The following is a 23214-nucleotide window of genomic DNA, read 5'->3' on the forward strand; positions in this document are numbered from 1 at the left end:
TAAGCCGCAAAGTACCTGATATGGCAGAAACTGTGTAAAGAAATGTTCGGGGGATTTTGTCGGTTGACTTTTTTTAAAGTCGGGCATCCGAGCAAAGTGTTTTATTTCACACGTACAGAGCAGCACAAACCGCCCAATTGGACGTGAAGCCGCCCAACCTGCCCGCGCTGGGCGGGAGGTCTCGCGGTGCGCATGCGCGCCTGGTGACCCCAGGCGGCAATGGCGGTGCGGCTGCTCCGAGCGCGACTCCGAGTCACTGTGACCTCGGCCCCAGGTCCGGCCCCAGGCCCACACTCATCAGCGGTAAGCAGGGGAGGGAGGGAGGGAGAGAGAGAGGGAGGGCTGGTATTGAAGGTGGAGGTCACTGGGAGGATTGTTGAAGGTCGGGGGGTCACGGGGGAGGGTTGTTGGAGGGAGGGAGGGTTGTTGAAGAAGGGGGTCATGGGGGAGTTGTTGGGGGGTCACGGGGGAAGGTTGTTGGAGGGGTCACGGTGGGGAGGGTTGTTGGAGGGGTCACGGTGGGAGGGTTGTTGGAAGGATCACGGTGGGGAGGGTTTGTTGGAGGGGGTCACGGTGGGGAGGGTTGTTGGGGGGTCACGGTGGGAGGGTTGTTGGGGGGTCACGGTGCGGAGGGTTGTTGGGGGGGTCACGGTGCGGAGGGTTGTTGGGGGGGTCACGGTGGGGAGGGTTGTTGGGGGGTCAGGTGGGAGGGTTGTTGGGGGGTCACGGTGGGAGGGTTGTTGGAGGGGGTCACGGTGGGGAGGGTTGTTGGAAGGGATCACGGTGGGGAGGGTTGTTGGAGGGGGTCACGGTGGGGAGGGTTGTTGGAGGGGGTCACGGTGGGGAGGGTTGTTGGAGGGGGTCACGGTGGGGAGGGTTGTTGGAGGGGGTCACGGTGGGGAGGGTTGGTTAAGTGGGCGGTAAATATACAATATAAATTTACATTTATATATAGTGCTTTCCATGTCGGAAGCATGTACCAAGGTGATGCACAACCTTGACTGGGCACCTGAGGTGCGAGCCGAGTGGGGGCAAGATGACCTAAAGCGCAGTCAAAGAGGACGGTTTTGAGATGGACTTTAAAAGAGTTGAGGGAAGGGAGCGAGTTGGAGGGGCTCAGGGATGGAGTTCCAGGGAGTGAGGGCAAATAATAATAATAATAATAATCCTTGCATTTGATATAGCGCTTTTCACGTCGGGAGGACGTCCCAAAGCGCTTCACAGAATAGACTGTAAAGTGAATTGACTGTATATTTGTGGGCGAACGCGGCAGCCAATTGCGCACAGCAATGTCCCACAAACAGTCGTAGATTGAAAATGACCAATTTTTATTATTGTTTTTGTTTTTTTTGGAGGGATTATTAAATAGGCTGGAAGCCTGCCCGCTGTCCTGCCGATGGTTGGGTGGCAGGGGAAGTGAGCAGAGGGGGTGGCCGGGGCAGTAGGCTTAAAGATGTCGCTGATCTTGAACTCGATCCACTGTGGGATGTGGAGCCAGGTAAAAATTATGAACAACAATAAATTACATTTTTATAACACTTTTCATGTCAGAACATCCCAAGGATTTGGACAGTCAGGAATCCATATCCGAGCTGAGATCAGTAGGGCGGAGAGGATGGGAGGGTGACCGAAGGCAAGGTCAAAGAGAGGGTCTTGAAGGAGACGGGAGGAGACGAGGTGGGGGAGACTGGAATGGAGTTTCAGAGGGTGGGGGCAGAAAGGCTGAAGGCCTGCTAATGGTGGGGGGACAAGGGGTGGAACATGAAGCAGGCTGGAGCCCGCTGAGCAGAGGGAGCCGATAGGTTGGTAGGAGACTAGGAGGTCACAGAGGAAGGGAGGAGCAAGGCTGTGGAGGGCTTTGAAGGTGAGGACCAGGATCTTGAACTGTATTCTCTGAGTAATATAATAATCCTTGCATTTGATATAGCGCTTTTCACGTCTTCCAGTTTTGGATCGTAGGACGAAGGGTCGTGGACCCGAAACGTTGACTCACTTTATTTTCTCCATAGGTGCTGCCTGACCTGACCTGCTGAGTGTTCCCAGCGACTTGGGTTTTTGTTTTCAGATTTCCACATCTGTAGTATTTTGTGTTTTGTCTAAAAAAGGAAGAGGCATACGCAGATGTACAGAGCCTAATAAACCTGCTCTTTTCATATCCACAACTGTCCTAGTTAGTGTGAATAACTCTAAAATACATAGTCTTTTTGCACGAAGTTGGATTGTCAATAACTGGGTCACTAACTACAGTATTCCCTGTTAAAACACTGATTCTGCCTATTGATATCACTGTGAGAAACCCCGTGAGAGAGTTTCCTTAAACTACACAGTGTATCCTAGTCTGAGCAGCATTGACCATTGTGCAGGTCACTTTCTGCTCAGGTTAGTGCGGAGAAGGGAGTAAAACGGCCTCAGATATAAAAGATGACTGACTAATTATACCTCTTGCTTGTGTTCCCCCTCCCCACTGACTTGGCTCAGGCTGGCATCCACACCAGCTGTACCAGGAGCTTGAAGTATGGCTGGCTGGCTTTCGCATTGGGCGAAAGAACAACCCCAAGAATGAAGGAGATGAGTAAGATCATCACCGTCGAGGGAAACCTGGCATCTGGGAAAAGTGAACTGGCACAGAAACTGGCTCAGCGTCTGGGTAACGTATGATGATTTTATTTAAAGGTGTTGGTCTAGCATCAATGTTAGGCGTGTTTTGTAACGTCTCCCTTGAGTTTAGGAGGTTGAGGAGTGGCCTACTTGATCTAGTTTTATTATTTAAAATGATAAAGGAATTTGATAGGGTAGATACAGATACATTATTTCATCAGATGGGGGAATCCAAAGCAAGGGGGCATAATCTTAAAATTGGAGCTAGGCCATTTTGGAATAAAATCAGGAAGCCCTTTTTCACTCAAAAGGTAGTTAAAATCTGGAATTCTTTCTCCCAAAAGGCTGTGGATCAATTGAAATTTTCAAGACTGAGTTGATAGATTTTTGTCAAATAAGGGTATCAAGGGATATGGAGCAAAGGCAGGTAAACAGAGTTGAAGTACAATTCAGCCATGATTCAATAGAATGACAGAACAGGCTCGAGAGGCTGAATGGCTTACTCATGTTGCTATGTCTCCCCTATGTCAGACTACATGCAGGAAGTAGGCTGACCGAGGCTTTCAGTCACATTGTCTGCTGGGCTCTGGGGTGTTGGGAGGGCCGGGGGGAGAGTAGAACCTGCTTGGGCTCTGAAGTTCCGCAAAATTCAAAGTAAATAATGTCAAAATCCCAAATGTGTAACAGGATACACTCTAAAGTACAGTGACTGTGTTTTGTGGGTGAACAGGGCAGCCATAGTGTCACCCTCCAACAATGGAACCCCCTTCACTAAGGGTCACTCCGTGGACCGTCCATGATTATGTGCCTCTCTGTAAACTGGTGCCTTGTCTGGAGGACATTGCTTTAGGAATTTAAATGGCAATTAAGAAAGAGCCAATGAAATAGAAGCAGGAAATATAAAAGGATCGTGGGAAGGGAACCAGTGTTTGGAGTTTTTGATTGGAGTATTGGATTATTAGGAACAGAGAATGATGGAGTTACTGAATATACCAGTGTTATGCATTGAGATGTCATCCTGACATGAAAGGCGCAATACAAATATAATTTCTTGTCGAGAATCATTACTTGGGGTTACTAATGCCACACCAGGGCCACTGTTACCCCTGAACTGGGGGGGACTGTCGCACTGAGGGGGTTGGGAGGATTGGGACTTGATTTGTTGCCTTGTGCGGCTGACTAGGTGGGTCATGCTCTCACCTCCTATCAGAAACTTGTGGGTTCAAGCTCCACACTTGTGATGCAGTACTCTAGGAGGGGGTACCATCTTTCACAAGAGATGTTGTGTCGAGGTACCTCTTGCTGCCATTCTGATGGTTCGGGTGAATATTAAGGTTTGGAACAGTGAGATCTCCCAGTGTCCAGGATTGACCAAACTGTTCACTATATCGCTGTGTGGGGGACATGGCTGGAAGAGATTAGCCTCCGCTTCACAAGGTGGTGAAGACCCTCTGTACAGGGTGTCCACAAAGTTCTTTTACCCCTTTTTTTTCTCTCGATGATGCACTGGCCAACAACATCGTTTTTCCACGTGAAACGCGTAGAAGAATGATGACTATTGTAGTTAGAAGTACTTAATTGTGTTCGGTACAAGTGTTTAACTATATTTAGATGTCCAGACGATCGATGTATTAGTCTCTGTGAGCGCCATCATTTTCATAGCAGATAATGATCCATCACCATATTGAGTGCGTGGATGGACGGTGTGAGTGACAAGTCGAAATGCATCTCTTGACTGCGTGGAATCCTGTAGCATATTGGTTAGAGCACTCACCTCGCAAGCAAGATGATCCAGGTTCGATTCCTGGGCAGGTTGAAACCTTTGGCAAGTTTTCTTACTCAACACATACGGCTCTGTTTACCTAGAATTGAGTAGGAACCTGGTTGTTAGTCAATTAGCAGATCACTTTCTGGGGGTAATAATCCCTCCATAAAATAAAATATGACCTGCTCTAGGTCCCCTGCCCTGCATGCCCCATCGGCAGGCAGGCCTTCAGCCTTTCTGCCCCCACCCTCTGGAGCTCCATCCCCACACACCCTTCGCCTCTCCCCCTCCCTTGCCTCCTTCAAGACCTGTCACAAGACATCCTCTTTGAACATGCCTTTGGTCACCCTCCTATCCCACCCCTCCTGATCCCAACTCTTAGCTCAGGTGCAGTGCCTTGACTGTCCAATACCTTGGGACGTCCTCCCAATGTGAAAGGCGCTATACAAATGTAATTTGTTGTTGCTTGCAGCACTGAGGTTCAGCAGTTGTTAAGTTGTTTCTGTGCCTTTTTCTTCTTCGCAGACATGCTGTACATCCCTCAGGCTGGTGTCCATTACTGGGAAAAGAAGCTTGGAGATGGCCCACTGCTGGAACCCACGTTCAGCGGGAACTGTAGCTTGGAAAAATTCTACGCTGATCCCAAATTCTCGGATGGGAATTCTTACAGACTACAGGCCTGGCTGTACCATGTCCGCACCCTACAGTACTCAGATGCTCTGGAGCACCTGCTGCAGACAGGTAGAAATACTGCTTTTTTGTTCCACGCTTGTCCTCAGAGCCCGGGGCTAGAAACACAGAAATTGGCAGATGCGGTTCCTGACATCACGCCCCTCTGGGTTCAGGCCGACCAGAGTCCCAGTTACCCATAGGCCCATGTTGTCCTCCAGGCCAGAAGGCGCTCTACAAGGTGTCCACAAAGGCCTCCTACTCCCTGTTATAAAACCGTGATATGAGACTACAGAGGAGCTGAATCAAGCTATCAGAGCTGTATTTTGCCCCATCATTCCATCATGTTATGGAAGATGTCACACTAAACATGGTGACGGATCATTATCTGCTATGAAAATGATGGCGCTCACATTGATCCTCTGGATGTCTAAGTACAGTTAAGCACTTGTACTGAATACAATTACAGTAAACCGCACAAGTCATATCAGTTGGTAATGTACATTTAATATGACTTATGCAAAGTATAAATATTTTGCATAAGTCGTATCATATGACTTATGTAAAGCTGTATATGTTGGATATTATATCAAGTACACAAGTTCAAAATGGAAATTTTCAGATCCATCATTTTCCAGAACAACCATTTTCACGTACTTTTCATCCTGTTTTATTCGAATGTTCCTGTTGCCGTCCAAGATTTTATTGTATTTTTCTTGCCATGAGAGATGATACAAATGTGTGAATTATTTAAGAATGAAGGGGAATATTAAGACTCCACTTATTTGTCTCAGTTATAAAGGGAGACGTGATAGCTGTCAGTTGCAGGAAACCGTATTAATTTGTAATGCTGCTACCGCACTTGTCACTACTGAATGTACAGGATGCCGGGTCAAAACTTTGTTACCTACGCTTAACTCGAATGGTGCACATGTGCACCCCAATGCTCAGTACAGCATTGCTGTTGTAGCCATGAGGCTGTGTTCCAATCATGACGTGAATGGGCAGCGTTCCTGTTCATGTTACAAGGAGGCAGTTCTCCCTCACTCACCACATGATCAGGTGACTCCTTCCTCTCCCGGTTTATAAATGTGATGAAGTAGCCTCTCCGTGATTTTTTTTTGGTCAGCCAAGTGTCTGACACGTGTGGAAACCCATCTTCATGCTTAAGAGTATCCAAATCAAGCTTGAGAATTCAATGATTCCACCTTCACGTGAAATTCCAGAGATAAATTGTTGGAATAGAATGCGCATTCTCTCCTTGGAAGAACGCATCTTGCTTACCGGAATTCCAGAAAGTATTAGGTGCAGTTTGGCAAGAACCAAGGCTTGGGGTCCCCTCCAGCATTGGGGTAGCTGCTGGAGTCTAACCAGCTAAAACCGCATAGCTTGCCATTGAAATCACCGTCTGGCAAGCTTTCCTGCTTGGGACTTGCAGGGTTAACAGGAGCTGAGTGGGAGGATTCCCTGCCTCCATTGACTGGTCTGCCTTCCAGGTCCTGCAGATGAGCCAAGCTGAGCTGTCATCATGGAGTACTGTGAACCCATCTGCCTCAGCAATCGGAATACCGAAACTGCCACAGAGAGTGGGCTCGATTCTTAAATTCTGTTGCCAGGCATGTCACCTTGGAGCTAATTCAGCTCCAAGGAGTCGCCGCTTACCTCACACCTAAGGAGGATAGTGTTAACATATTCCATCTCTAAACAAGCCTTTGTGTAAAGAGAATATCTTGGGATTATTGGCCTTTTGCCTGGTAATGTTACGAAATGCTGCCGGGGGTTGGTAACCAATTGGTGGTGAGAACGCGGGTAAACACTCTAGTGTCTGGTTGTGTGTTGCTGCAGGTCAGGGGGTGGTGCTGGAGCGGTCGCCATACAGTGACTATGTCTTCCTAGAAGCCATGTACAACCAGGGCTACATCCGGAAACAGTGTAAGTGGCTTTTCACGGCTTTCTCTCTTTTTCCGCCTCTTAATCGTTAAATATCCATATCAACAATGGATGGATGTGGCCTTCTCACAATTGTTTGTTAGTTAATTGTTGGATCTTTTAAACTAATTTCCCTGCCCTTTACTTCATACCATTTAATATCCTGGCGTGTATCGGCCTGGCATAGTGGTGTTGTTGGCCAGGACACAGAGAGTCCTGTAGCTCAGTGGTTAGAGCACTCGCTTTGCAAGCGAGAGACCTGAGTTCAATTCCAGGCAGAGGGCGAAACCTTGGGCAAGTTTCCTTACTCCACACAGAGCCTAATAATAATCCCTCCAAAAAACAAAGCAATAATAAATTGGTCATTTTCAATCTACGACTGTTTGTGGGACATTGCTGTGCGCAATTGGCTGCCGCGTTCGCCCACAAATATACAGTCAATTCACTTTACAGTCTATTCTGTGAAGCGCTTTGGGACGTCCTCCCGACGTGAAAAGCGCTATATCAAATGCAAGGATTATTATTATTATTAAACTCCCTTTTTTCGAATAGTGGCATGGGATCTTTAACATTAATGCTGGGTGAGCACTGCATTGCTGTCCTTCAAAACGAGCTGTTAAACTGATATCATAGAATCATAGAATGAGACAGCACAGGAGGCCATTTGACCCATTGTGTCTGTGCCGGCTCTTTGAAAAGAACTATCCAAATCAATCCCACTCCCGTTCTCTCCCCAAACCCCTGCAGCTTGTCCTCCCCAAATAATTATCTATTCTTTTAAAAGTTGTTTTTGAATCAGCTTCCACCGTCCAAACAACTCGGATATGTCTGGATGTTAAAGGTCCCGCAACCCTAGTCGAAAAAGAGGAGGAAGTTTCCAACTGTGTCCTGGCCAACAACCCTAAAGTAAAATTGTTCATTCATTTCGTGGCTGTTTTTGGGACATTGCTGAGCAAATTGGCTGCTGCGTTAATCTACAAAATATAGTCACTGTACTTTACAGTACTTTACAGTGTGTAAAGTACTCTGAGATACCTCCCCGACATGAAGGTACTGTATCAAATGCAAGGATGATTTATCTATTCTTTATAATTTGCAGCCCTGGTTTGGAATCCCCAGCTGCAGTATATATTTCCGGGCTCTGCTCTCAAATTGTGTTCTGTTTACCAGGTGTCGAGCACTACAATGAAATAAAGGAGATCAGCATATGTGAGTTCCTGCCTCCTCACTTGGTTATCTACCTAAACCTACCTGTGGAAGAGGTACAGAAGAGACTGAAACAGCATGGAACGGTAAGTGTTGTCAGGTCGGTGTACATTATGTCTATTCTAGGCTACACCTGACGATAGGTTTTGTGTTCGGGGATCACCAGCATGTCCACAAAGACCCGTTACTTTCTTTTTGAAACAACACAAACGTGTGGAAGAATGATGATAATTTAGAATCTAAATTGTATTTCACCTCACCCCCACGCCCTACCAACGTGGCGGCGGGGTGGCCCTCATCTTCCAAGCATCCCTCGGTTTATCCCTTTAATCCTCTGGCTGTTCTCCTCATTTGAGCACCTCACCCTCTACCATTCCTCCGCTCTCACTCAGAATTCTCCTGGTTTACCACCCCCAAAACCTCCTGGCTCCTTCCTCTCCGATATCTCCGCTCTCTTCTCTCTGTCCCTCTGCTCAGAACGCCAGCTCATAATGGGCGACTTCAACCTCCACCTAAACTCCCCTTGCACCACATCCTCAGACTTCACTGCCCTCCTCTCCTCTCTAAACCTCACCCTCCATATCAACTTGCCGACCCACAACCGTGGCCACCCCCTCAACCTAGTCATCACACATGCCCTTGACATTTCCGACCTGTACATCACGGACAAGACCATCTCGGACCACTTCCTCATCTCCTTCTCCTCTTGCATCCCTCTCTCCTCCATCAAGCCCTCAACCATACTTTCCTGCCCATGGAAAAGACTTCCCCCGAGACCCTCACACAGGCCCTCTCATCCTCAGACCTCCTATCTCTGGCCTTCCACCCGCAGTGACCCTGAAGCAACCATCAAGCTGCTCCATGATCCCCTCTCTTCCACCTTCAATTCTCTCGTCCCCCTGAAATCCAGGACCGTCTCCAAACCCACCCATTCCCCCTGGTACAACAGCCATCTCCGCTTCCTAAAATTACAAACCAGGTTACTCGAGCGCAGGTAGCAGAAAACCACTCACGGTTCATCACCAGCTGTGGCTTGAGCATCTTCACAGCTACCGCCCCTCTCTGTCGCAAACAAAAACTGTGCACTATTCAAACATCATGCTGGAGACCAACAATAACTCCAAAATCCTATTCTCCACCGCCCACCACCTCCTCCATGCGCCCCCTCAAGCACCCTCAATCATCACATCTAACGCCATGTACAAAGAGGTCATGGACTTCCTTACCTCTAAAATTCATAACATCTGCCTAGCAGCTTTATCCTTCTGCCCCGTGTCCCCTATCACCACCCCCATTCCATCCCCCTCACCCACCCCGTCCTCAGCTCCTACCATGGTATCCCATCCTACATTCATTTGACTCCATCTCTCCTTCCTCCCTCTTATCTCCCTCTTCTCCCTCCCTTCCCTCCCCCTGACCATTCCCCCCTTGCTCAGGTCCTGACCCAACTGTACAGCGCCTTGGGACGTCCTCCCGACGTGAAAGGCGCTCAATAAATGGAATCTTGTTGTTGTTGTTGTTATCCACCATCACCACCACCTGCTGCCTTGAACCCCTCCCCACCCAACTGCTGATCACCCAGCTCCCCCTCCTCTGCTCACTACTGGAAGACACTACTAACCAGTCTATCTCCTCGGGATCAATCCCACACCCCTCAAAACTACAGTCATCACTCTCCTTAAAAAATCTATCCTCGGCCACTATCTCAAACTTGTCCTTCCTTGCCAAAGCTCTGGAACGTGTTGTTGCCAACCAACTTCGCGCACACCTCTCCCTCCACACCCTACTCGAACCCCTCCAGACCGGTTTCCGCCCTGCCCACAGTACAGAGGCAGTGCTCGTGAAACTCACAAACGATATCTTCTATCTGTGACCAGGGCTCCCTCTGCCTCCTCGTCCTCATGGACCTCTCTGCTGCATTTGACACAGTCGATCACGCCATCCTCCTCCACCGCCTGTCGTCCATTATCCAACTCAGTGGGACCACACTCGCTTGGTTCAAGTCCTACCTTACAAACCGCCAGCACTACATTTCTGCAAATGGCTTTTCTTCTCGCTTCCACCTGGCCACCTGCGGGGTACCCCAAGGATCCATTCTTGCCCCCCTTCTCTTCCTCATCTATCTGCTCCCTCTTGGTGATATCATCCGCAGACACATGGTTAACTTCTACATGTATGCGGAAGTTAACCAACACTCAACTCTACTTTTCCACCTCCAGCTGCAACCCCCAGTCCTCTGATGTTCTGTCAGCTTGTCTGTCGGACATCAAGAGCTGGATAAGCGCAAATTTCCTGCAATTAAACGTCAACAAGATGGAAGCCATACTGTTTAGCTCCCATCGATGTCCTCTATCCCACGGTTCCGACCTCTTCAACCAATACGATCTGTCCTTAAAACTCTCCGAACCCATGTGGAACTTAGACGTCAGGTTCGATTCCCAGTTATTCTTCCTCCCCACATCCAGTCCCTGACCAGCACCACTTTCTTCAATCTCTGCCACATTGCGTGTCTCTGACAACCCAAAAGCTGCCGAAACCCTTGTCCATGCCTTTGTCCTGGACTACTCTAACGCTCTCCTCGACGGTCTCCCCGCCTCCACTATTCGCTAAGTTCAGTTCTGCCCGCATTGTCACCTGCACCAAACTTCGTACCCCGAGTACTCCAGTCCTTGCCAAACTCCACTGGCTCCCTGTCAGAGCGGATCAACTTCAAGATCCTCACTCTGTTTAAATCCTTCCATTCCTTGGCATCCCCCTATCTCTCTAATCTCTCTCCCACAGCACTACCCGCTACCTCCGCTCTACTAGGTCCAGCCTCCTTCATGTCCCCTGAATCCTCCGTGCCTTCACCCACTACTCCCCGAAACTTTGGAACTCCCTCCCTCAACCCCTTTACCTCGCCCCCTCCTTCCCCATTTTCGGGTTGTGTCTGAAGATGTGACCGTTGAAAATAAATAAATAAAAATTGACTGCACCTATAGTCACCTTCCCCCTTCCGCTGGCTGGGCCTCAGGCTCCCCCATTGTTAAACGCTCTGAGACATCGCCTGGTGTGGAGGGTGCTTTATAAATGCAAGTTGTTGTTGTGTGTGTGTGCGCGCCTGTGCGTTTTGTATGCGACCGCACCCGTATGCAACTCCACGCGTGACTGTGTGTGTGTCTGGCAGGAGGGGGTTGGCAGAGTGGGGGAATGTCTGTGTGTATGCATGTATAGATGTGCGTGGGTGGTCGGAGGGAATAGCTGTGTGTGTGTGTGTGTGCGGGGGGGGCGGGTGGCAGAATGGCAGACAATTTGCTCCCTGTTCTAGCCCCACGAACAGAAGATTTCCGCCGGATATCTGCAGGGGATCGAGGATGCTTACAAGAAGTCCTTCCTGCCAAAGATAAGGTGGATGTCTCTCCATGCCTCAATTTCTTATCTCTTTGACTGTCTCAGTATTAAACTCCGTTATTGTTGGTAACACTCAGGCGCTACCCTGTGCGAAGGGCGCTGTATAAATGCTTGTCTTTATCTGGAGTACTATAGCGTAGTGGTTGGTGCTCTCGACTTGCAAGTGAGAGGACCTGGGTTCGGTTCCCAGGCGAGCTGAAACCTTAGGTCCCACCATCAGCGGTTGGGCTTTCAGTCTCTCTGCCTCCACCCTTTCGAAACTCCATCCCACAATTTTTTCACCCTCCTCTTCGACCCTGTCTTGGGCCACCATGCTGCCACGTTTCACCCACAAAATACACAGTCAATTCAATTCAAGTCCTCCTGACGTGAAAGGCTCTATACAAATGTAATTTTGTAATTGTATTTCCAATATATTTTGTGAAGCTCTTTATTGGAACAGGAGTAGGCCATTCAGCCCCTCGAGCCCGTTCAGAGATTCTATAAGATATGGCTGATCTGTACCTCACTCCAATTACCCTCCCTTGTCCCATATCCCTGGATACCCTTTCCTAACAAATACACAATACAAAATTACATTTCTAAAGCGCCTTTCATGTCGGGAGGACATCCCAGGGCGCTGAACAGTTAGGGATTAGGAACCAAGCGGAGTGGGGGTGGTGGGATTGGGATCAGGGAGGGTGGAGGGCAGAGAAGGTAGGAGGGTGACCGAAAGCACGGTCAAAGAGAAAGGTCTTGAAGTGTTCCTTGAAGGAGGCAAAGGGAATGTGGGATGGAATTCCAGAGGTGCGGGCAGAGAGGCTGAAGGCCCGACCACCGATGGCATGTGGATATGGAGCAGGCCGGAGCCTGCTGAGCAGATGGAGCAGACAGGTTGATGAGGGGTTAGGTTGGAGAGGTAGGAATGGCCATGGAGCGCTTTGAAGGTGAAGGTGAGAATTTTGAACTCGATCCTCTGAGGGATGGGGAGCCAGTGAAGACAGGCGAGGGTGGCGTGATGGGGTCATGGAACCTGGTGCCGCAGAGGACACAAGCTGCAGAGTTCTGGATGATCTGAGCTTGTGTAGGGAAGGTTTGAGGAGGCCGACAACAGGGCGTTGATATAGTTGAGCCTGGTTGTAATGAAGGCATGTATGAGGGTTTCGGCAGCCTGAGGAGTGAGGCAGAGGCGGAGTCAGGCAATGTTGCAGAGGTGGGGGAAGGCAGAGAGGGTAATGGCATGGATGTGTGGAAGAAATGGCAGTTGAGGGTCAAACAAGATAATAATAATAATAATAATCCTTGCATTTGATATAGCACTTTTCACGTCAGGAGGACGTCCCAAAGCGCTTCACAGCACATACTGTAAAGTGAATTGACTGTATATTTGTGGGCGAACGCGGCAGCCAATTGCGCACAGCAATGTCCCACAAACAGTCGTAGATTGAAAATGACCAATTTAATTATTGTTTTTGGTTTTGGAGGGATTATTATTAGGCTCTGTGTGGAGTAAGGAAACTTGCCCAAGGTTTCACCCTCTGCCTGGAATTGAACACAGGTCTCACTTGCAAAGCGAGTGCTCTAACCACTGAGCTACAGGACTCCACAAGTACAATAAGTTGTACTTATTACATTTGTTGACTGCCATCCATCTTACTGAATTATACTCTGGGTTATTATATAACTTTAGTTATGCCACTGTGGCCTTAAACGATGGGAATAGTTGCGAGTATTCACACAATGCCTGGGTTCCTGACTGGCTTAATAAGCTGGAGTGTGCATCTGTGGATACTGATGCTGCCAGTGCCTGAGGTTCCATAGCCGCTGACGTGAGCGGCTCCATAGCCGCTGACGTGAGCCAATCAGGAGAGCTTCAGTCTTGCTGACGTTCAACTTTAGAAAGTTGGCTCTCATCCAGGACTTGATGTCTGTCAGGACATAAGTGGTGCTGGGGTTGAGGGTGGAGGCAGAGAGATAGAGTTGGGTGTCATCCGTGTCCATGTAGAAGTTGACCCAATGTCAGCAAATGATGTCACTAAGAGGGAGCATGTACAGGTTGAATAAGAGAGGACAGAGCTGAGGAATACCGCAGGAGACTGTGCGAGGGCTGGAGGAAAAGCCATCTATCCGCCTCAGTCTTGAAAATTTGAATGGATCCAGCATCCACAGCCTTTTGGGGGAGAGAGTTCCAGATTTCCACTACCCTCTGTGAAAAAGTGCCTCCCGATTTCACTCCTAAATGGCCTAGCTCTAATTTTGAGATTATGCCCTCTTGTTCTGGATTCCCCACTAGAGGAAATAGTTCCTCTGTATCTACCCTATTGAACCTCTTTGTGGGAATTTATGGTCGCCAACCTGGTGTTGTAATAGGGCTCTGCTGTACATTAGCTTCAGAGAACGTGACATTCTGACAGCATTTATGTTCTCTTTATGTTCTCTCATTGTGTCAGGTCAAGCCCAGATAGAAACCAGTGATGCTCGTTTCTGTGATAGTTAGCTCAAATGTCAAGTGGATATTTTTCGGAAGTTAGCTCCTGCGTTGAGCCAAGGCCCGGTTTTGTTCCAGGAGGGAAGTTGGATTAAGCAACCGGTCGCGTTCGGTTTCAGTCTGCACAGCAGCGATTTTCAGAGGCTGTTTCAAATTTAAAAAAAAAAATAATTCTCGATTGACCTTTTTAAAGTGTTCTCAGCTCTTTCCACACAGCTCTCTCGAAACCCAAGCGCTCGCCATGGTTCATCTCCTTGTTTGGCCCCCACGCTGCTTTGGAATGTCTTGAGCCAGTTGTCCAGGTTTCTGTTGACTGTAGGCAGACTGTAAGCTGCCTCTGCCAGTGCTCCACACAAGGTAGTCATTAAGGATTGGGTTGAGATGTGTAAAACGTACCCTCCGTTCCTCTGGCTCCGGTCTGCTCCACATCTCCCGCCCCAACCGCCCTACCATTGGTGGCCGGGCCTTCAGCCTCTCAGCCCCGAGGCTCTGGAACTCTATTCCCCAGTGCCTTCGCCGCCTCTTCCCTTTCCTCCTTCAAGGCCGGTCTCAAGAAGGCTTTGACCGAGCCTTCGACTCTCCTCTCGACTCTCTACCCCCTCCTCGCTCCCTCCCTCCCTTCCCTCCCCCTGACCATTTCCCCCCTGCTCGGGTCCTGACCCAACTGTACAGCACCTTGGGACGTCCTCCTGACATGAAAGGCGCTCTATAAATGAATCTTGTTGTTGTTGTTGTAAAAAGAGACTGGATTAGTTTCAAACCTAGCTCCCAGAGATGTGGGAGCAACCGCTTCTCTCCTCAGGAATCTTGGAGGTTGACAATTTTGAAATCCTATGTGGTTTGTGTGTAGAATAGAATAGCTACATTGTCAGAGATGCCATCTTTGAGCAGAGTCGTTAAACCAAGGTCCCCTCTGCCTTTAAAATCTTGTGACCCCATTGGAAAACAGAAGGGAGATATCTCCTGGAGTCCTGGCCAATAATCGTCCACATTAAATGGTCATTTGCCTCATGGCTGTTTCTGGGACCTTGCTGGTGCAAATCACTGTCACATTTGCCTCCAAAAACAGTTACTGCACAGCGTTTTAAGTCACAGTATGACGAAGCTCTGAAAAAATTCAGTTTTTCTCCTATGGTTTCCAGCTGGTAATGTGACCTAAGTAGGGAACTGTCTGTGCTCTCATTGCCCGTTGTTGATGTTGGCATTTTGTTTCCACAGTGAGGTGAGCGAGGTGCTAGAGTACAGCGGGTTGCAGCTTCCTGAAACGGAGCGGGTAAGTGCTGGCGGCCTGGGGGTGAGGCCTCATCTGGTTACATCCAACTAGTGACTCTCCTCTTTTGAGGGGAGGTAAGCAGGGTCTCCTTGGAGCTGAACTGGCTCCAAAGTGACCTGCCTATCAATGGAATGTTGGAATCAAGCCTATGCTCTGTGCCGGTCTCACTAGTCTGGTTCTTGAGTCAGACCCCCCACCAAATAAACCCTGACAGTGCAACGCCGTGGAGCTTTCATTGTCTGTCAGATTTGAATTGGATGTTAACCCGAGGACCTGTTGCCTGTTCAAGTAGCGAAAGGGTATGATATAGACGCTTAAAAACAAAAACCGATATCTTTATTCCCTGTAAAGGCACAGTGAGAGAACATTCCCTGGCCCAGGTTCGTCACTGTATTTTTCCATGTTAAACAACATCTGCCATACATCAGCCCCGTTACCTAATCTGTCCAAATCTCTCTTTAGCCTGCTTGCTCCCTGGTATTAGCATCCCCACACATAAACCAAGAAGCAATTAAAAGAATTCTTAAGACAAAGATGTAGTTTTGTGACTTTAGAGAAGTTCACCATTACCCAGATTAAATTCTCAAGTCTCTTGTCAAAAGCCTTTGACTGTGACTCAATAGAGTGCAAGTCTGGGTTCAGCTACGTGGCTCCCAGTGCCGCGGTTTGTCTTTGTTATTTCAATTAAAATAACAAACCGCACCCAAAGAAGTCTTTCAACTCCGCCTTTGTTCTGTAAATTATAGACATTTCCAGCTTAAAAACAGAGTGTACAATGCTCTGCGCAACCTGCTCCCAGTCAGTCAAAGATACAACAGCCAGAAATAGATAGGCTCAGCGCAGTCCTGATTGGCTGAAGCCAATGGGACTGATTGGAACCTGTCTGAGGAAAGGTTGCTTGCTTAACAGTAACGGGAATGTTGATTTAATTTGCATTTCTGCAAAGAAACGTCAGTCACAATGTGCAAGTAAAATGGTACCGGGGGGCTCGTCTGTCTCGTACAGCGGGGGGGGCGCTCTTACTGTCTCGTACAGTGCGGGAGGAGGGGACTGCCTCCTAATTGGAGACCCTGGAAGTGGTTTGAGTGATTGTCAGTTTTCACAGAATGTGGGACTTCTTTCAGACCCTGGCTTTTGCTCAATGTGGATCTCATAGTTTCAGAAGTGCTTTTAAATTGCTTTTAAGTGGAGCCAGGCTTGGAATTGCGTGATATTAAGTGTTTTACAATAGCAGCCAACCTTGGCATCATCTGCAACACGTTAGTGCTCGCTCTTCTCTTTCCTCCACCCACGCCACATACACGTTCTCTCTCACTTGTTCACTCCCTTTCTCACTGACTCTTTCACTCCCTCCCTCACACTCAATCGCCCATTCCCTCACTCATTCTTTCACTCTCTCACACTCGCTCATTTGCTCTGTTGCTGTCTCTCACACATCCCAAATCCCTCATTTACTGAGTGTGAACACATTACAGTCATTTGCTTCTCAAGTTAAATAAAGGAAATTGACCCCTTAATAATAATCTTTCCATTTGATATAACGCCTTATATTGTTGAGACGTCTCAAATTATATAGTGTAGAGTGGATTGGCTGTGTATACTGTGGGCACAATGTGTATGATTAGGATGAATGTATCTATCACTTGGTGTGGAGCCAAAGTACATGCCTTTCTGTGTAGACAAATACTTTTCGTTTTCCCCCTTTCCTCAGACCGTTGTCTGCAGGGAGACTGAGCTGAGGTCTGGTTGCTGATATCCTACAATACAAAACAATTTTTTACTTATAGAGCACCTTTTATGTTGGGAGGATCTCCCAAGGCAATAATGACTTATATTGTCCAGCCAAGATCCCCTGCCTCCCCCCTCTTACCCCAATATAAACACCTAACAATCCTGCATGTGAACATTGTACAAAGATCACTGTTGTGTGTTCTGCTCTGGTGATAGCACATGCTAGACTCCCAATACCACTCCCACCTAACCTGTGGCGAAATCTTGACTTATATACTTTCCAAGGGCTCCGATACTCTGTCCATCCCTCAGTCTTCTGTCTTTGTACAGGGTGTCCACAAAGACTTCTTACCCTTTCTGCCCCAACCCCCTACAGAGCACTGACCAACAATTGAAACGTGGAAGACTGTTGATAATTGGATTTAGAAGTACTTCATTGTATTCAGTCCAAGTGTTCAATTGTATTTAGACGTCCAGACGATCGGTATGAGCACCATCATTTTCATGGTTGCCATGTCCAGTGTGACATTTTCCATAACATGATGGAGTGATGAGACAAAATAGATCTCTGACAGCTTGTTTCAGCTCCTCTGTAGTCTCATATTACTGTTTTGTAACAGGGAGTAAGAGAACTTTGTAGACACCCTGTAAAATCTATACTAGAATTTTTTCAAGCCTATATCTGTGAAGAAGTCATTTCATGCTTTACCTCCTTTTCGGTGGAGGCTGGTATCTTGGGCCTATTTGGGTAACCAAAAAAAAATGTAGAAAGACTAAGCTTAATGTGGTGAGAATCGGTGTTGGGGGTTGGACGCCTGGCATGACGTCATTTACCAGGCTGCCACTGTCATTATAGATCATCGAAGACCTGGAGCTCTTGAAGTGGGATAAAGGACCCTGGCTGGAGCAAGATGATGTGACCTTCCACAAGCTCAGGGTCCTGTGAGTACAAAATGCATTTATACAGTGCCTATAACGTTATTGGACAACCAAAAGTTTGCACCCGAGCTGGGGCTTGGATTCAGAAGAGTTGGGGGCCAAGGGGGTTGGGAAGATGACTGAAGGCACAGTGAAAGAGGAGGGTCTTGAGATGGATCATGAAGGAGGCAAAGGAAGGGGTGAGGTGAAGGGGCTCTGGGATGGAGTTCCTGAGGGTGGGAGCAGAAAGGCTGAAGGCTCGACTGCCGATGTGGAGCAGGTCAATGCCCTCCGAGCGGAGAGAGCAGGTGATTCTGTAGGGTTTTAGGTCGCAGAGGTACGAAGGTGCAAGACTGGAGGGCTTTAAAAGTGAGGAAGAGGATCTTGAACTTGATTCTCTGGGAGATGTGGAGCCAGGCGAGGACTGAGGTGATTGGCTCACAGAGCTTAGTGCGGAGAGGACACAAAGCTACAGAGTTCTGGATAGTCTGCAGCTTGTGGAGAGTTGCTGAGCAGAGAGTTGGTGAATCTGGATGTTATAAATGAAAGGAATAAAGGCCTCAGTAACCCAAGGGGAGAGGCAGTGGCGGAGCTGGGCAATGTTGCGGAGGTGGGGGATAGCAGAATGGGTCAAGGCACGGCTGTGGAGCTTAAAGGACAGTTAAGATTTGAACAAGTTGTCAAGGTTCTGTACTGGCTCAGTGAGGTGGAGTGTATATCCATGTAGATTGATGCTGTCAGCGCCTGAGGTGTGGAGGTGCTGACCGGAGCCAATCAGGAGGGCCTTGGTCTTGTCAACATTCAACTGGAGAGAGTTAGCTCTCATCCAGGACTTGATAATCATTCACGACAGCAGTTGTCTGGAAATTGAGGGTGGAGGCAGAGAGATGTGTCAAACCTGGTATCACCCAGTCAGTGTGGCACTCTTGCTCTGCCCCTAAAGATGGTGGGTTAAGCCTCCCCATCGGGGTGGAGCTCGGTCTAGGCTGACAGTGCAGTGCTGGGGGGAGCGCTTGTTGGAGGTGCCGTCCTTCTGGTGGTGTTATTGGAAAAGACCAGGGAATGTTCCAATTCCTTCCCCACCCCCCACCCTCTCTATTGGCTCACCCCCACAGCGGTCTGGGCTGAGAGATGTGTATGACCCTCCCCCTCAACTCTCTCTCCCTCTCACACACACACACACACACACACACACACAGAGTCAGCTGCTCTCCCCTGCATTAGTCTAAAGAAATCTGCCGACATCCGCACTGGCTGAGGGTTGAGGTTTCTGTTCCCTCACACACCACTCCTCTCTGCCTGGCTGATGCTCACAGTTGGCTCTTTTGCAGATCGTGATTCCTGCTCTTTTCCACTTTAATATTAGTTCATTGCAGCTCTATAAATGCCAGATGTGAGATTTAAGTGTCCTATTATTTATTATTATGGCACATGATTGGTGCCCCTCTCTAGCCCAGGGAGGCCAGTTGTAGTGCTTATAAGGCTAACTCAGCAAACTTCAGTCAGCAATAATAGAGAGCGGGTGGTAGAAAACTGGAGTGGATTTCTGATTCCAGTTTGTTGTGGCATTTCGCTCACATTCGCCCTCTTCCCACCACCCTCACCCTCGGTCGTTGCCAGCACACATGTGTCCACCGCTCTGAGATGTTGCATTGTGTGTGAAATTAACTTGTTTAACTAACTTGTTTGTTCTTTCTCAGTGAGCTGTTTGTATTGCACGAGTGTCCTCTAGTGGCCGAGCTGGCTCACTGCAGCACAGCCCACACCAAGTCCACATCCCATAGTTTCAGATGATACTCCAATGCAGTGTTAGGGATGCACTGACTGTAGTCAGTCAGGTTTAGTGACTGTATATTTTGTGAGTGAAACGCAAGGATTATTATCTTTTTCATTCTTCCTCATTTCACTCCCATTTTCCCCCTCGATGGGGCCTTGCATCGTCCCCACGTCCATTAATCCTGGCAGGACTCCCCCTCACGGACTGTCTGCTGAGACAATAGCCTTACCTTTGTGTGGAAACTCAGGCCTGCGAGGCTGAAAACTAGCGGGGAGGGGGATTAACACAGCTATGTCTAGGGGGCTGGACACAGAGGGTAGCATGGAGAGAATGGGTAGGTGGAGAGGGTGGAGGAGGTAGTGGCATGAGCGGATGAGGCAGCTGATGTTCAATCTACCAACTGCTCAGTGCTCAGGAGGATGGTTTGTGTGCCGTGAGTCGGTGACTGAGCTGGAAATATTCTGTCTCTAACCTTCTCCCTCCCTGGCTGATGATGTGTCTAACATTGGCAGTTGTGTCTCTGAGCAGGGTGGAAAACAAGCAGGCCGTGGCTGACTTAACCATCATCCCCAAGTTCATCCCAGAGATCACCATCGGAGCCCACGAATTTGATGAAGCATTTTACAAATACAAAGAGGTGAGAGCTACCATCAGCAACAGCACGGATTCAAACGGAGTAAAGTTCCCGTACACCATTCGTATACACTCCCCGGTCAGGTTAGAGCTCCCCCTATACTGTCCATCCATCCCAGGTCAGCGACAACATGGGTTAGAGACAGAGTAAAGCTCCCCATGTACTGGAGTACTCACGGGTCAGATACAGAATGAGTTAGAGACTAATTGCACACCTCCCCAACAATGGGCATGTTTTATTTTTATATATATATATATATATATAACTGGTGCCAGATCAAACTGTGGGTGGGTCAGGGTGGGTTCAAGTATCGGCTGTGGGTGGGAGGGATGCATTGCTGGTGGTGCGAGATGTTTGTTGAGAGGGGAACTGTGTGGTTCGGGGAAAGACGGAGCTGAATGGGTTAGTTGGGTACGAGAATGATTGAGAGACATTCTTTGTCTTTGGGTACCAGACATTTTCTGGATCAGTGACCAACCTGTGCAGCAGGTAGCACACGGCCATTACCTGCCCATCAACGAGCTGGGACTCACTGTGTCCTGATCTCAGTAACGAGAGAGGCAGTAAACAGATATCAATGCTCTGTGTCCTGATCTTGGTAACAGGACAGGTGAGATCAGATTTCAACACTTTTCTCTTCTCAGCGGCCGGGTAGGCAGTATCAGAAAGGTTACAATGAAGACGTGGGAGACAAGTGGATTTGGTTGAAATGACGGTGGGCGCTCTCTAGAGAAGGCTCTGTAACCTCTGATTCTGCTCTTCGAAGCTGCTGATCTCGGGCAGGGACGACTCAGTGGGCTCAGTGTTGCAGCTAGTCACTGTATGTCCTTCAGCCCATGTACAACATTTCAAGCATCTTTGTCTTGTTCGTAGCTAATAAAACTTGAAATATAAACAGGCTTCCTGTTGTTGAATTGAGTTCCAGGTGTCTGGTTGTGTGTTAAAGGAGCAGAGTTTTGACGGGATATTGTAATGAGACAGCATTAGATCCCCTCTAGTTTAGCCATGATGGTCGACTGGTCTCCGAATTTTGACATGAAAGATGGCTGCTGTATTGACTCTCGTTTCAGACCAGCGACCAGCCCACTAATTCCCTCCACTCTGACCATCCAGCACAAACTACATTTCAATGGGGTTTTTCCCAATGATGGATATTTTCACTTCTGGGAGCTGGATTCTTTAATAATAACAATAATAATACTTTCATTTGTTATCACATCATTGAGATGCTTCAAAGGATATACTGTGTATTTTGTGTGTGAAACACGGCAGCCAATCATGCACAGCAGTGTTCCACAAGCAGTCATGGATTCAGTCACCAAATTTATTTATTTTGAGGAATTATTGCCCCCGGAAAGTGATCCGCCAAGTAATGAACAACCAGGTTCCTACTTTTACTGCTAGGTAAGCAGAGGCATGTGGAGTAAGGAAACCTAAGGTTTCGCCCTGCCCGGGAATCAACCCCGGGTCCTCTCACTTGTGAGGAGAGCGCACTAACCCCTATGCTACAGGACTCCTGTGATGGGGGCTGGGCCTGGCCGAAGTAGAGGGTTGTGACCTGATATCAGTGGGTTATACAGTGGTCACACTCACCATCCAAGACCATCATCAAGGAAAACATTGACATCCTCATCCTCACACCAACCGGCTACACTTTTCATCATATCCCATGACCTAACCACATTATTTACCGCCCCCCCCCCCCCCCCCCGACTTCTCTCCTCCCACAACCTCTCTCTCCACATCAACTCTGCCGCCCACGTCCACGGTCAACCTTTTGATTTGGTGATCATCTGGGCCCTCAATGCCAAGACATCACCATCATTGACAAAGCCAATTCAGATCACTGCTTCATCTCCCTTAACTCCTCATCTTCCCTCACTTTCATTATCTCAAAAATGAAGCCCACCACTTGCTCCCTTGACCCAATCCCCACCACTCACCTTATCTACCAGCTCACCTCTTGGCCCCTCTTTTAACCAACATCATCAGCTTCTCCTTATCCACTGGCACTATTCCCATCCCTCTAAAAACAGCTGTCACCACCATCCTCAAATACACCTTCCCTGGACCCATCACTATTCTACAGCTATCAGCCCATCTCTGCTTCCTCGACCTCTCTACCACCTTCAACACTGTCAACCATTCTATCCTCCTCCATTGCCTCTCCTCAGCTCAATCTAATAGTTCCAAGATCCTGGTCCTCACCTACAAAACCCTCCACAGCCTCGCTTCTCCTTACCTGTCACCTCACCTCCTACCAACTTGTCTGCTCCCCACGCTCAGTGGGCTCTGGCCTGCTTCACGTCCCCTGCCTTGCCCGTCCCACTATTGGTGGATGGGCCTTCAGCCTCTTGCGGCCTGATATCACAGCAGCTTGATAACCTCACTTTTTTTTCACTTGCTGTCTTCATTTGAGTCCCTATCCACCCCTTTTAATCCCAACCCCCAGGTCGGGTCCAAATCACTGACTGTCCAGCGCCTTGGAACATCTCCCCAAAGTGAAAGGTGCTATACAAATGTAATTTGTTGATATTATACAAAACATATGGCTGATCCTCTAAATGTATTTACCTTTCCATTCCTGGGCGTTATCACTGAAGCCGAGCTGCTCTCCCCTCTGCAGGTGTTCAGATTATGTTTAGTCATGTCCTGGCATCGTGTAATAAAAGGTCAAAGGCGGAGACATTTACTAGGTATTTATTATTTCACACTTTAAATACTTGAGAGCCAAATGGAAATAATTTTTTTTCAACTTCCACGTCTCCATTTTTGCACAAGATGTTCATCGCCCGGTGAGCTACACTGCCAATAAACATGTTCCCGCATAGTTCATTCACGTATTCACAGTTGAGCT

The 23214-nt window shown here is 48.3% G+C and overlaps 1 protein-coding gene across 2 annotated transcripts; it reads left to right on the forward strand.

Annotated features, from left to right (window-relative positions):
* Positions 1 to 202: 202 nt before the first annotated feature.
* Positions 203 to 21252, forward strand: ndufa10 (NADH:ubiquinone oxidoreductase subunit A10). Of its 2 annotated transcripts, none has more exon segments than NM_001292985.1 (10): positions 203 to 303; positions 2479 to 2647; positions 4889 to 5104; positions 6878 to 6964; positions 8132 to 8253; positions 11475 to 11554; positions 15243 to 15297; positions 17885 to 17970; positions 20252 to 20360; positions 21002 to 21247. In NM_001292985.1, coding segments are annotated over 10 exon segments (1077 nt in total). In that variant the 5' UTR covers positions 203 to 219; the 3' UTR covers positions 21071 to 21247.
* Positions 21253 to 23214: the final 1962 nt, after the last annotated feature.

This window comes from Callorhinchus milii, unplaced genomic scaffold, assembly GCF_018977255.1.
Source record: "Callorhinchus milii isolate IMCB2004 unplaced genomic scaffold, IMCB_Cmil_1.0 Scaffold6, whole genome shotgun sequence".
Classification (NCBI taxonomy): domain Eukaryota; kingdom Metazoa; phylum Chordata; class Chondrichthyes; order Chimaeriformes; family Callorhinchidae; genus Callorhinchus; species Callorhinchus milii.